The 15,038-nt window shown below is 44.1% G+C and overlaps 1 protein-coding gene across 1 annotated transcript; it reads left to right on the top strand.

The window, feature by feature from the left end:
* The first annotated feature begins 926 nt into the window (after positions 1-926).
* LOC110779178 (uncharacterized) lies at positions 927-2,319 on the top strand. The gene is made up of 2 exons (XM_021983712.2): positions 927-1,518; positions 1,685-2,319. The coding sequence occupies exons 1-2, from the start codon at positions 927-929 to the stop codon at positions 2,317-2,319; spliced, it is 1,227 nt and encodes a 408-aa protein (XP_021839404.2).
* The last annotated feature ends 12,719 nt before the right edge of the window (positions 2,320-15,038 follow it).

Genomic DNA, 15,038 nt, shown 5'->3' with positions numbered 1-15,038 from the left:
AGGCTTAGTTTCTGATGAATTAAGTCTTTTAGCTCATGTAATATATATTGCAGCTTGGTTTGCTGGGCGACGGCCTGGCTTCGTGCTGGGCCTTCGTCTAGCAAGCCTCGTCCGATGCTAATTCGTGCGATACGCTTCTGATTAAATTCCCGATTCCGGAATTCATTTCCGATACGAACAATATTTAATATTTCCGATTCCGGAATTAATTTCCGTTTCGAACAAATATTTAATATTTCCGTTTCCGGAATTATTTTCTGATTTCGATAATATTTCCGATTCTGACAATATTTCCGTTTCCGGCAATATTTCCGATTCCGGCAATATTTCCATTTCCGATAGTATTTTCCGATACGTACCATGTTTCCGTTTCCGGCAACATCTACGACTTGGATAATATTTATATTTCCGATACGATCCATATTTCCGTTTCCGGCAATATCATCGTTTCCGGAGTATTCATTTCTTGCTTTTGACGATCTCAGCTCCCACTGAAACCAAGATCCGTCGATTCCGAATATCCATAGATGGAGTATTTAATGCCATTAAATACTTGATCCGTTTACGTACTATTTGTGTGACCCTACGGGTTCAGTCAGGAGTAAGCTGTGGATTAATATCATTAATTCCACTTGAACTGAAGCGGCCTCTAGCTAGGCATTCAGCTCACTTGATCTCACTGAATTATTAACTTGTTAATTAATACTGAACCGCATTTATTAGACTTAAGATTAAATGCATACTTGGACCAAGGGCATTATTTCCTTCATAGGCATCACATGTATGTTCAAGGAACAAATGAGTCCACATGGTGTAAGTATTTTCCAGGCACGCTGAAAGGGGTAGCGTCTAAGTGGTTCGAGAGGCTCCCTGCTGGAACCATTAGCTCTTTCTCTGAGCTCAAATTATTGTTTTTCACCCGGTTCATGGCTCACAAGGAGGAAAAGAAGACAAGAATGCACCTGAGTCGGATCCAGCAAGGGAAAGATGAGTCATTGAGGAGTTACGTAAAGAGATTCAACTTAGAAGCGGGGCAGATCCTAGATTTGCTGGATGGGGTCGCGTTTGACAATTTTATCAGAGGACTTAAGAGAGGCTCCTTCAAGTTCGATCTAGTAAAGAAAAGTGTGCGGACCATGGCTGAGGTGTTAGATGAGGTCGAGGCCTTCATCCATGCAACTGAAATTTGCAACGTCCGAAAAGAACCTCGGGGAAGTGACACTGCTGAACCAGCGGCAAAGAAAGAAAAGTTTGAGAAAAAGAGCCGGCCTAATGGGACGTGGGCTATTGCAAAAGATCCAGACAGAGTTTCAGCAGCAGCCGGGCAAAAGAGGCCCAGGACTTATGACCGAGAACGATTTGAATATAACACAGATCTATACACCATCCTAATGGATGTTGGCTCCAAATTTGAGATTGATCGTTTGTTTCCCATGAAATCGCCGCCGAAAAGCAGGGACCCCAAGCTGTATTGCCACTTTCATAGTGATATTGGGCATGACACAAAGGAATGCAAGAGTTTGAAAAAGAGCACTGGACGGCCTTGCCGCCAAGGGATTTTTAAAGAACTACACAAGCAAAAATAGTGGGGGATCGGGAAAGCAGTTTTACAAAAAGAACAAGTCACCTCCCTCGGAAGATGATGGAAATTGAACTGACACTGAGTTTGTGGCCGTCATATCAGGTGGACTGGCCGCTAGAGGGCCAACCATGAGAGGTCACAAAGACTATGCCAAGCGGCTGGGGCAGGTGATGTTGTCGGGAAAGGCTACAGCTGATCTGTTTCCTAAAGTAGAGATCGGCGAGGCCGACTGGCGAAAAATAGCAACCCCGCATGACGACCCACTGGTGATTGAGCTGAAAATTGCCAATCTGAGAGTTAGGCGCATTCTGGTTGACACAGGGAGTTCGTCGGACATCATCAGCCTTGAATGTTTAAATTGGTTGCAGCATGACTCCTCCAAGATAGAAAAAATTCATTATCCGATTATCGGCTTTGGGGGTAGTGTCATCCACCCAGTCAGCATCATCTCCCTCCCGCTTCGGATGGGAAATAAGAAGGAATTTTGTCAAATGGACGTTCGTTTTCTCATAGTCAAAGACTTGACCGCATACAATGTCATTCTAGGACGCCCCACTCTGAACAGGGCGAAGGCTGTCATAGTTACTCACTTGATGCTTCTGAAATTTGTTTGTGACGATAGGAGCGTCAGTACTATACATGGTGATCAACAGCAGGCTCGGAACTGCTACTTAACCACCTTGAGCCCGAATGCATGGGGATCAGGTGAGGAGAAAGATGTGGTAGGCGATAAATGAAAGTGCGGCGGCACACATTCTAAATCCGTGAAAGAAACTTTAACCATATCGTCGGCACACATGGAGGGACGACGGCCAGAGCCTGTTGGGGCCCATTATGATGTGGTGTTGAACTTGGACAAACCGGATAGGGTAGTGCCCATTGAAATTTCTCCCGACGACCCGTTGGCGGTAGGGTTGGTCCACTTACTGAGAGAATTTGAGGATATCTTTGCTTTTACTGTTGAAGAGATGCCTGACTTTGATCTAGCCGTGGCCGTTCATAAGCAGCTAAATGTGGCCCCAGATACTAGACCGGCCCGTCAGAAAAAAAAAAAAAAAAAAAAAAAAAAAGGAACCATGGGGAGATTAGAAATCAGGCGGCGGCCGCCGAAGTAAAAAAGATGATGGACGCAGGCTTTGTCCGACCTAACCAATACCCAGATTGGGTAGCTAATGTGGTCCTCGTCCCAAAACCAAACGGCGCCTGGAGGATGTGTGTCAATTACACTAATCTCAACAAGGCTTCCCCAAAGATAGCTTCCCATTGCCAAAGATTCACCGGCTTGTCGACTCCACGGCGGGACATTCCATGATGAGTTTCATGGATGCATATTCAGGATTTCATCAGATTCCTCTTTGGCCTGACGATCAGGAAAAGACGTCATTCGCCACAGAGCAAGGGCTATATTGCTACAAAGTTATGCCGTTCGGATTGAAGAACGCTCCTGCCACCTTCCAGCGTCTCATTAACACTGTGTTCAGTAAACAGCTTGGCAGAAATATTGAGGCCTATATTGACGACATGATAGTGAAGAGTAAAGAGTGGGAGGCACACATGGCTGATTTGAGGGAAACATTTGAGACTATTCGTGCTTACAACATGAGGCTGAATCCCAAAAAGTGCGTATTTGGGGTGACGTCCGGGAAGTTCCTAGGTTTCTTAATTGATGAAAGAGGAATTGAGGCCAACCCAGATAAAATTCAAGCAATAATTGATATGAGCTCACAAAAGACTGTCAAAGAAGTTTAGCGGCTTACAGGTTGCTTGGCCACTCTGGGTAGATTCCTTTCTAGGGCCGAGGATAAATGTCACTACTTTTTTAGAGCAATCAGGAAGAAGTCCAAGTTTGAATGGTCAGATGAAGCAGAGGCGGCCTTTGTGAAATTGAAAGACCATTTGCACACTCTACCCTGGCTTGTTAGTCCCTTGCAGGGGGAAGTCTTATTTATGTACCTTACAGTATCTGAACATTCGCTGAGTGCCGTCCTGCTAACAGAGAGGGAAGGGGTACATATGCTTGTATACTTTGTGAGTCACTAGTTCAGAATGCCGAGATAAGATATCCAACAGTGGAAATGTTTGGCCTAGCCCTGTTTATGGCCAGCAAGAAACTCTGCCCTTACTTCCTATCCCACAGACTAGTGATTTACACCGATCAGCCACTGAAACTTATGTTTACAAAATTGGAGGCCTCGGGCCGAATGTTGAACTGGGCCATTGAGTTGAATGCTTTTGATATCACTTATGAACCGAGGAAAGCTATCAAAGGGCAGGCATTTGCAGATTTTATTGTGGAAATGACAAGACATGTCTTTGCTGAGAATACTAAAACGGTGTGCACACTCTATGTGGACGGATCATCCACACAGAACGGGTGTGGAGCCGGGATAATCTGTCAATCACCAGAGGGAGATACATTTAAGTATTCTATGCGCTTTAACTTCCAGGCGTCCAACAATGAGGCTGAGTATGAGGCCATGCTTTGCTGCATCAAAATGTGCAAGGCGGCAGGGGCAGAGGAAATCCTAGCACTATGTGATTCCCAACTAATAGTGAGTCAAGTGAATGGGAATTACGAAGCCAGAGACCCTACAATGATAAAATATATGCAGGCCGTCCACCAAGAAGTGGAAAAACTGAAGGCCTTTGAAGTAAGGCAAGTTCCTCGGTCTGAAAACAATCAAGCTGACGCATTGTCAAAATTAGCTAGCTCCGCATCATGTGATACCCCCTGGCATGTATTTTGGGAAGTAAAGGCCCAGAAAAGCATGAACAGCTCGAAACGACATTTTTTGACAGAACTTCCACATGGATGGATGACATAATTAACTTCAAGATGAATGGAGTCCTACCAGATGACTCAAAACAGGCGGCAAAACTACAGAAAAAATGCTTCTGATTCGAAATGTGGAACGACACAGTTTACAAAAAGGCCTATTCTCGTCCTTTGCTGCGATGTGTGACGCCAGAGAAAGGGCAAGAGATTCTAGAAGACCTTCACCAAGGGTTGTGCAGCTCGCACATTGGAGGAAGGGCCTTGACAGAAAAGACACTTCGAACTAGCTATTACTGGCCGACCCTGAAGGATGATGCAATCTCACTGGTTAAAAGGTGCGACAAATGCCAACGCTTCGCTCATCTGATACACCTGCCGGCTCAATTTATGACACCTATCACAAGTCTAATACCCTTTGCTAAGTGGGGCATATATGGACCTCCTAGGCCCATACGCCACACCGCCTGGAGGGAGACGTTATGTCATTGTTGTTGTGGATTATTTCACCAAGTGGGTGGAAGCGGAAGCATTAAAGAACATTAAAACTTATGATGTGAAGGCATTCATCTGGAAAAACATCATCACTCGCTTTGGAGTTCCCCAGTCGATTGTTTTAGACAATGGATAGCAGTTCGAGACACCGAAACTCAAGGACTGGCTAGCCGAGCATGGTATAGCCGGCCATTTTGCATCAGTCGGAAGGCCGCAGGCAAATGGACAGGTTGAGGCTTTCAACAAAATCATTTCTGAAGGAATGAAGAAGATGTTAGATGAGGCTAAGGGATTGTGGGCTGACGAGTTGTCAAATGTCTTGTGGTCAATCCGTACCACGGCAAAAAACTCAGCTGGAGGAACACCATTCTTGCTGGCTTATGGAGCCGAGGCAGTCCTCCCTATAGAAATGTGCGAGCCAACTCTTCGAGTTATGCTGTACTATGAAAATGCCAACTGGGAAATGATGAAGGCGGCTCTGGACTTTTTACCCGAAGTGAGAGGCAACACCGCCCTAGGGCAAGAGCTATACAAGCTCCTCATGTCTAGAGAATAACAAAAGAGTCTCGAGGCGAATTCTGAAAGTGGGGGACTTTGTTCTTCGGAAGATGGAATCTGTAGGACGGGCAAATGAGCAAGGCAAGCTAACTCCCACCTGGGAAGGACCATATGAGATATATGACGAGGTTTGGGACGGCACCTACCGCATCCAGGACATGCACGGTCGGCCTATCCTCCGGACTTGGAATTCAGATAATCTGAAAAATTACTACTTTTAAAGAAGACCCTAGCGTCAAGTTATAGTAGTTTATTCCACTTCAAACCTAAATGGCCTCAGTAGAGTAGTTTTTTTGTACTTGGCTAAATTCTCCTTGCAAAAATTATAAATAAAATTACTCTACTTTTGCTCGACATTTTGTTACTTCATTGAATGAAAGCCTAATTGTTTAAACGGCCTAAGAAGTGGCCTAGATTAGCACACGTCCATAAAAATACTAATTGATTGAAGCCTAAGAAGTGGCCCAGATTAGAACTAGCTATAGGCTGATCACCTATTCAACTACCACACTCGTAGTATACAAATATCGCTGCGACCGACTTGTTCATAAAAACAAGGGTTGCTTTGTACACTGTCCCGCGGCATACAAGTATTCCCTACTCAGCCGCTACGACTTTCTTGTTCATGAAAATAAGAATGGGTCGGCAAGTATGTCCTTGAAAACAAGGATTGTTTGTATAACAGCCCAACGACGACGTTTCGTGCCTTCCATGAAGTGGCCGTTCATTTCATCTGCCAAGCCTGTCTAGCGGCAATCATACCTATTGATTGACTTGCGTCAATTAATTCTTACATAGACACGCTCGTCAGAAAAAGTGATGACCCTATTTCGTTACTCGCCGCGGCATGTTGATGTCTTGCGGCAAGTATGTCCTTGAAAACAAGGATTGCTTGTACAACAGCTTAACGACGACGTTTTGTGCCGTCCATGAAGCGGCCGTTCATTTCATCAGCCGAGCCTGTCTAGCAGCAATCATACCTATTGATTGACTTGCGTCAATCAATTCTAACATAGACACGCTCGTCAGGAAAAGTGACGACCCTATTTCGCTACTCGCCGCGGCATGTTGATCAGTCTTGCGGCAAGTATGTCCTTGAAAACAAGGATTGCTTATACAACAGCCCAACGACGACGTTTCGTGCCGTGCATGAAGTTGCCGACACATTCATCTGACGAGCATGTCCAGCGGCAATCATACCTATTGATTGACTTGCATCAGTCAATTCTAATTCAGACACGCTCGTCAGGAAATGAGACGACCCTGTTTCATTGTTTGTTGCGGCATGTTGAAGTGCCTTGTGGCAAGCATCCCTTTAAAACAAGGTGTTTGTCAAACAGCTCCCCGGCGACGTATTGTGCCGCCGATAATATCGTTGCATGCCGCCCAGTATATGGCCGTCCACGAGCATGTCTAGGGGAAATCATACCTATTGATTGACTTGCAACAATCACTCCTAATTTAGACACGCTCATCAGGAAATGAGACGACCCTATCTTCTAACCAAAGCGGCTTAATTACTCAGTTTAAAAATGTAGGATAATTAGACTATGAGGCGTGGCGGCAAAGTACCAAGCCTCCCCACAATCATACCTATTCACTTGAATTATTGAAACACAAATAAATATAGAATAAAGGAGGCAAGCTGCACCCCCATTCATTTAAAGACGCCCAAGAGTGGCGTACAAAAGCAGCAAAAAATAAAGTGTTAGTGCTCAACAGGCACAAAAGTACATACGCCAACGACGCAAAACATAGAAACATAAATTGTTTTTGCCCTCAGGCACAGAAACATTAAACTAAAATTGTTTTATATTGAAAGGCACAGAAAGTAAATCAGGAGACAAGGGCATCATCTTCGTCATCAGAAGCCACAAACTCGGGAGGCGGCTTACCAAGACGCTCAGCAGCAAGCACAACAGAACTATGCTCTAAGTGCCGCTAGAACCACGCGAGGTTATACTCCTCCATGTGGTTCTCCCATGCGTGCTTAACATCATCCTTCACATCCTGCTCCCCTTGATCATAGGACTCATGGAGACGCTCCCTCAAAGCACGAACCTGCGACTTGGCGGCCTCCAGCTCCCCCTGCACACGCTCGGCTTGACTGGCCAACTCCTTGACTTGATGATAATCCTCCAGCTGAGCTTGGAGCTCCACTTTTTCAGCCGCGACCTTCTTGTTCTCCGCCACCATCGCCGTTATATCCGTGTCCTGCTGAAGGATCTATTTGAGAAACTCCGCCTTGTTTGACTTTAGTGCCATCACCTCCTTTGCCTGAAGGTCTATGGTCGTCTGCATTTGAAGGCGAACTTCCTCTATCGACTTGAACGCATAATCACCATGGTGAACGGCGTCAACCACCTGCGCCTTGAGTTCATCGGCCTTAAACTTCTTCCAATCATTGCAGAACTCTATACGGCAGGACAATTGCAGGAAGATCTATATGTTAGCAAGAACACCTAACACAATGAAAAGTTAACATAAACAGACACTCACGTCAAGCAAGCAGGTCTAGATTGCACCAAATTGGGCATCAATCCGACCAGGAAGGGAAGCGACGTAAGCTTCGGGGACGGCCTTGTAAACACGGCGACAAATGGCCGCTCTCTCCCTAGATGAGAAGTGAGGAGTAGCAGGGATACGCTCGTCCTCCGCTGGAGCTGCCCCCTTTCCCTTGTCTTCTTGAGCTATAGGAAAAATAATGACCTTAGGATGACGCGGAGAGTAAGAAGAACTGCCAGAGGAGGCCCGATACGTCTGTATGACGTTCGAGTAAAACTTACCACCTGATGATCTTGCTCGGCGGGCTACCTACGCGGGTATCTGTGAGCGAACATTAGCCGGAATGACATCCAAGGGATCTGCACTCTGCATGCACAGTATGGTCCCCACCTGGCTTCGATTTGGATACCAAGTCCACAACCGAAGAAGGCTTGTCCACCACTTGTTCTCCCTCACCAGGGTGAACGCCTTCAAGAGCTTGTGACTCCTCCTTCTTAGCCAAGCAGTGTGGCTTGGTTCGAGGCTTCTTAAATGTGCTCGGCGTCTCCGACTCAGCCGGTGCCGCTCGCTTCTTCAGCTGCGAAAGGCAAGTCCCCTTCGATCTATCGGCCAATTTGGCCGCCTCCTTGGCTTGCTGTCAGAATTACAGACCAAAAATGTTAGGAATCCCCGGTAAATAGAAAACCATAGGTAACTCTCTAAGTAGTGACCCATCAACAAAAAGGGACACTCGTCCGAAATAAATGACGAGGCGAACCTTAGTGATCACAAGTCACTCTCTAAGTAGTGACCCGTCATAAAAAAGGGACGCTCGTCCAGAATAAATGACGAGGCGGACCTTAGTGATCACAAGTCACTCTCTAAGTAGTGACCCGCCATCAAAAAGGGACGCTCGTCCAGAATAAATGACGAGGTGGACCTTAGTGATCACAAGTCACTCTCTAAGTAGTGACCCGTCATAAAAAAAGGGACGCTCGTCCAGAATAAATGACGAGGCGGACCTTAGTGATCACAAGTCACTCTCTATGTAGTGACCTGTCAACAAAAAGGGACACTCGTACGAAATAAATGACAAGGCGGACCTTAGTGATCACAAGTCACCTCTAAGTAGTAACCCGTCATCAAAAAGGGATGCCCGTCCAACATAAATGACGAGGCGGACCTTAGTGAGCGCAAGTCACTTTCTAAAGTAATGACCTGTCATCCAAAAAGGACACTCGTCTGAAATAAAGGACGAGGCGGACCTTAGTGATTGCATGTCATTCTCTAAAACATTGACTCGTCATAAAAAAGAACAGCCCGTCCAAACAATGTAGGGGCATATTCCATTAAACATGTATGACTAACCTTCTCTTCCAGCTCGGCGGTGGCCTTCTTCAGCTTAGCTTCATAAATGTCGGCCATCCAGTCCGTCATGTCTCCCTTTCCTATGGCGACGTCCTTCAACTGGCTCATCCCTTCCTCTGTATAGTAAAAAACAAATCATAGTCAAGACAAAGAAAGAAAGTAAAAGTTGCCGAGAAGAAACAAAGTTAAATTTCCAGGCTAACTATCTAAAGGTGCCACCTCTAGTCATGGAATACCCAAGGCCAGTAGCAGCCAGGAACGCCTCGTCTCGAAGTTGGCTTATGTGCGGCAACCACTGAGCCGACACATGAAAAGTTTTGCCAGGCGTAAGTTGGTAGGTGTCCGCCTTAAAAATGATATTAATCTGATCCCATTCGGCGGTCGACAAAGGAGGGAGGGTGTCACTATCCATATAGTTGGCCGCACTGCTCTAGTGGCCCATCCTATAGTATATTTCCTTGTCATCGGTATGAAAGACGACCCACCTCTTCCGCCACATATGCCACTTAGACAGTTTGCCCACCATCGTCTGGTAGGTGCCACGACTGCTCAGGGTGAACCAACCTTTAGCGGCATTAGGAGATCGAGAAATAGAGACTAGATGAAGAAACGCGTTAAAAGACGGTTGAACGTTTTCCAACGCGCACTTGGCAATGTAGGCAAAGACGTCAGCCTAAGAATTTGGGGTCAGCTAGCTGGGCCACCCCAATGTTAAAACCATCAAGCACCTCCTCTACAAAGGGGTGCGGCGGAAAGCGCATGCCCAATTTAATGGCGACGGCATATACTGGGAACTCTCCATCAGCAAGGAGGCTCACGGTGGAATCCATGTCGGCCGACACTCTCATCTCATACCCTGGGCCGACACACATACCATCTCTAAGCTCGACCCTGTATTTATCTAGCCATTTCATCCATCCTTGATCCGGATGAATGTCTGACGGGAGAAGGTGAGCCTCTTCCTTGCCAGCCGGTTTGACCACCGCCTTGGCCTTGGCCGGCGTCTTCTCTTGCGTTACATGACCTATCAACAACGCTTCATCCACCCTTGCACGGTCAGAGGAGCTAGCCGTCTCTTCAAATCCCTGATCAACATACTCGTCGATCTCTTGAAAAAGGTCGGCATATTCCTCTTTGGGGGACGGCTCGGTAGAAGAGTTTCTCTCAGAGGGCCCCACAGCCTCGTCCCTCAGTCGTAAACGGGTTGGATCTGCCGTTTGCTTTGTTCTCGCCATGCCGTCTCCATAGTATAAAAGAATACGGCTTAGGGAGGGTCGAGAATATGAAAAAAAGACGATCGAGTATATGCTCGGCCAAATAACCAGCGGCACAACGCAAAGAGACTAACCAGCCCATGTCTAAATGCAAGACTGTCGTTCACCAACCAAGATTCAAAGTACTAATGCAAAAATTAAGTCAACAAAAACATACACGAAGAGGACGAAATACTAACCTTAAAGGATCTGAGATGAAATCGGATGAGTTTTGATTGAACTTGGTGAAGAACAGTTTAGGTTTTGTGGTGGCCGGAAATCGCCCCCTGGTGTTTGAAGATTCGCCAATCGCCAGAATACCACAAAGCTCAGTAAATTCAAGAGATGAAAATGTGAAAATGAAAGTTACCCCTCTCATATATATAGAAGGGAAAAAACGAGATGAATGACACTTGTCATCATCTCTGGAAGTTGTGTTAAGGACATCTGGAATACCAAGGGTCAAGAAGTGATATATGAAAGATCTTTTCCAAAAATACCCTTCTTGAGGGGCAAATGTTGTGGGCAAATTTACCATGCCAGCTGTGCCACTAAGAGAGTGACACGTGGCTGGAATTACGCCACCTAGAAATATGAATCAGGCTGTTAAACAGTATGGTGACGTGGCTTACCTACCCCACTAAGAGGCTGACACCACGACACCTAGGTTGGGCCCACTGCCACTTCTGTTCAGAAAGACTGATTTGCTTGATTCATGACACAAAGGCCCAAAGGCCCATTTATGTCCATATTAGGCTGACTGCCTAATATTTAGGGACACGTGTCAACTTCTAAATGCCCAACCAATCATATTGGGAAGATTCTAGGTCATTCTTTCTAAACCTAGTACTATATAAAGAACCAAATCCCAAGAACAAAGGTCAATTCAGAACCACCACAAATATTTTATGCTTTGCCTTCTCTCTAGTTTCTCTCTCTAAAAATCCATACTTACTTAGGCATCAGAGGGAATATTCCGAGAGGAATATTCTTGTTTTGCAGGTCGGAGCTGAGATCATGCTGCGTTCTAACGGAAACCTCCTTGTCATCAACTGATCGGAAAAACCCCACAACACTTATCCTTCAATCTGTTGCCTTCTTCGATCTTCATGTGGCTGACCAATTCTTCAAGTGACATATCTTTCTTCTCGTGATTCAGATGATTGCGGTAATTGGACCATGAATAAGGAAGCTTCTCGATCAGAACATTGGCTTGCATTACCTAACACATCTTCATACCTTCTACCAGAATGTCAGCAACCAGATTCTTGTACTCATGGACTTGATCCATGATTGGGTTGTCATCAACAATATTGAACTGAAGCCACTTTCCAGTAGCATATTTCTTCTTGCCAGCATCATCTGTTCCATATTTATTTTTCAAGGTCTCCTAAATAGATTTAGAAGATTTATTATTGATGAAGAGATCAAAGAGAGAGTTACTTATGTGACTGAGAAGATGACCTCTAACGAACTTGTTGTGGTTCTCATATTTGGTGATTTGTTTGTCAACATTAGGTGTAGCAGTGGCAACATCTGATGTCTCGCTGGTTGGACGTTAAGGACAATCTTGAACAAGGACATAGTCATCCTCCAATTGCTTAAAAACGATCAGCAATTTTTGAGCCCATCATTTGTAATTGGTATCGTCAAGAGGTTCCAATTTGGAGAGATCCAAAAACACTAAAATACCCTTCATAGTTTTACAATTTAATTCAATAACAAAGCTGATTTTTAATGCAAAAGAAAACGCCAAAAACGCCATTCTATATCCAAAAATAAAACTAAAATTCATAATTCAAAGCCATACAAATGCAATCCCCAAGTTCAATTTCTATTCCGAACTTCCAATTCAAAGATACAAACCTTGAGCCAAAATCCTAACCTCAGGTTCCAATTCAAGCCCAAACACATTTCCAAAATAAAATTTCAAAATCCAAGTTCTATCTCAAGAAACAGATGCCACCATCATTCTTTGTGGCACGTTTCCACTTAAAATCGTATAAGGAAAGTCAAATCCGGGCACCAGCTCAAAAAACTTAGCATTTCGGGCGCCGACCCGTAAAACAGAGCGAAACCCGTACAAATCAGCAATCCCAAGAACCTTTGCAAAAATATATCTTTGAAATATATAAAAATCCATTCATTAACCTCCAAGAAAAAGGATGGAGAAGGTACAAAGAGCATCTTTTGCAAACCGCCAAAATACGCAAAAGGACAAAAATAGAGCGCTGGCATGTACCAGCTGTCCTGTATCCGCAACACCGGCGCCTAGCGCCATGACAGCGCATGGCGCCAGGCTCTGATATGCTCTATTCCGATCAGGTTTACGTATAAATACCCTCCTTTTGTCACGAACATACGGAGCAAGAATCACTCAATTCCGAGCAGCGCAGCACAATCCATTTCGAAACTCTTCAATCTTCAAATAATTCTATATTCAAGATTCAAATCTTTCAATTTCAACATAAACTCTCTACAAAAAACATTCACACAAAGTCTAAGGTTCTAATGTCCTAAGGAATTAGGGAGTCCAAACTTGGAGATTAATCAACACCTACATCTAGGTAAATTTTCGAGGACTCTCCAAATCTATTTTTCTACCTTTCTTTTTTCAAGTTTACTAATCCTATGATGTTCATGTGAAGTTCATACTCATTTGAACTAGGAAATGTCTCAAAGGAGTAATCTTTGAGGTGATTTAATTCTTGAAATCCCCCTAAAATGATCTTCCCAACTCTTATTTCAAGTTCAAGATTAATTTTTTTTTTTGCATTATTTTTTATAAAACTTGGTTAAGAAAGTGAGGTTTTCACCATTTAAATTGCTCCTACTAACAACCATGACTCAAGTTTTCAAAAAGATTCAATCTTTATACAAGTTCCATGATACTTAAGGAAGTGCAACCATGACACATGAATCATCAAATTTCATGTACAAATGCAATTTTCAAGTTCAAGTATTAAATGATGTTTTTGTAGGGGTTTATAGTTAAATACATAACATGATAGCGGAATAACCCCAAAGCCAGGAATCATGTATTAAGTACATATCAAGAAATACTTAAGTTTGTAGCGTGTTTTCCCTAGTTCAACGTATCACAAACACGAACAAGAACTCCAGATGTCGTTCCTCTACTTGGTTCATTGACACGTTCAGATCCGTCTTGAGATCGATGGCTTAGAAGTCACTCAAGATATTTTTGCTTTTGGGAAGAACACAATCTTGGAGGAAAAGAGAGAATTAGGGTTTCTCTTTTCCTCCTAGGGTTGTGTGTACAATCTGAATTGTGTGTGTGAAAAACATGTACATAGGTTATTAAAATAATTTAGTAGTAATAATAAGCAATCCAACCAACTTGGTGGGCAAGCCAACCAAGTTGGCCGGCCAGGCCCACACGCAAAGCAAGCAGCAGGCGTGCACAGCTGGGCCGTGGGCCGCGTGCCACTGCTGCTCCCTTCTCCTTTGATCCGCGCGCTCCACACAGCCAAAGCCTTTGGGCCAACGCTGCATTTTCATGCGCGTTGCGCCCATGGGCCTTGCGATTGTGCGCTCCGGCTCATGGGTTGCTTTAGTGTTGCAATTAAATTATCCTTCGACAATTTATTTATCGTTTTGTACTTGACGATCCAATGTTGTATGACACGATTATTCGTCTCGCCTAGCTTACGAATATACTCAATACGATATACGATTTCACGATCTAATGTTAAATCTTATAATTATGTTTTCCGAACTAGTTTCCCAAAAACCTATTAAATGAATTTGCTATTCATGTAATCCGATGATCTGTTACATGCCAATGGTGTGACCTTATAGGTTCAGTCAAGAGTAAGCTGTGAGCCTAATTAGGATTAGTACTCACTGATCGGAAGCATTGCTCTAGCCAGCTGTTCCGACCACTTGATCTCACTGAATTAATTGTTCGTAATTAATCAGAACCTTGGTATTGGACTAATTCACCTTGGGTGAAGGACATATTTCCTTCAGTCTCCCACTTGTCATTCAGACAAGTGTGCATTCCGATTCCTTTGTCTCTTAGTGTTACTTACTAAACATAAGGTAAGATCCAATCCATCCTTATTAGGTCCAGAAGTATTTCTCGAATTACTGAGTTTAATTTATTAAACATTTACAGAAGGTTAAGCCTTAACCGTTCTGAGCACGACCATGCATTTTCACTGTATCTAACTCTTCGAGAGGCCTTGTACAACAAAAACACCATATCCTGTCAAAGATAGGAGGACAATCCCGTCTTGTAACTTATGAACAACTTACTTTGATTCATAGTACGCCCAATAACTGCTTTTATAGTCTCCTTTTACGGTGCGACGTTTAGCGAGCATCAAAGCGAACTAATTCTCAAACAAGCAGCCATAACTACTCAGGTTTTGAGGAATAGATTCCAATCACCATTAATGAGAACTACTTATGACATGACTTTAATCTCTTAAAGTGTTCTCATGGTCAATCGATACAAGATCCAATAAGTATCTATGCAAATGATTTATGACATCCAGTCCAT

This window comes from Spinacia oleracea, chromosome 6, assembly GCF_020520425.1.
Source record: "Spinacia oleracea cultivar Varoflay chromosome 6, BTI_SOV_V1, whole genome shotgun sequence".
Taxonomy (NCBI): domain Eukaryota; kingdom Viridiplantae; phylum Streptophyta; class Magnoliopsida; order Caryophyllales; family Amaranthaceae; genus Spinacia; species Spinacia oleracea.
This window is presented reverse-complemented; position numbering and strand designations above follow the sequence as displayed.

What these genes read in the sequence shown, in the direction of transcription:
- LOC110779178 (XM_021983712.2), top strand. Translation starts at nt 927, where the DNA reads ATGGCTCACAAGGAGGAAAAGAAGACAAGAATGCACCTGAGTCGGATC. An exon ending in TGACACAAAGGAATGCAAGA is followed by an intron (nt 1,519 to 1,684) that starts GTTTGAAAAAGA and finishes CCGTCATATCAG; the next exon opens with GTGGACTGGCCGCTAGAGGG.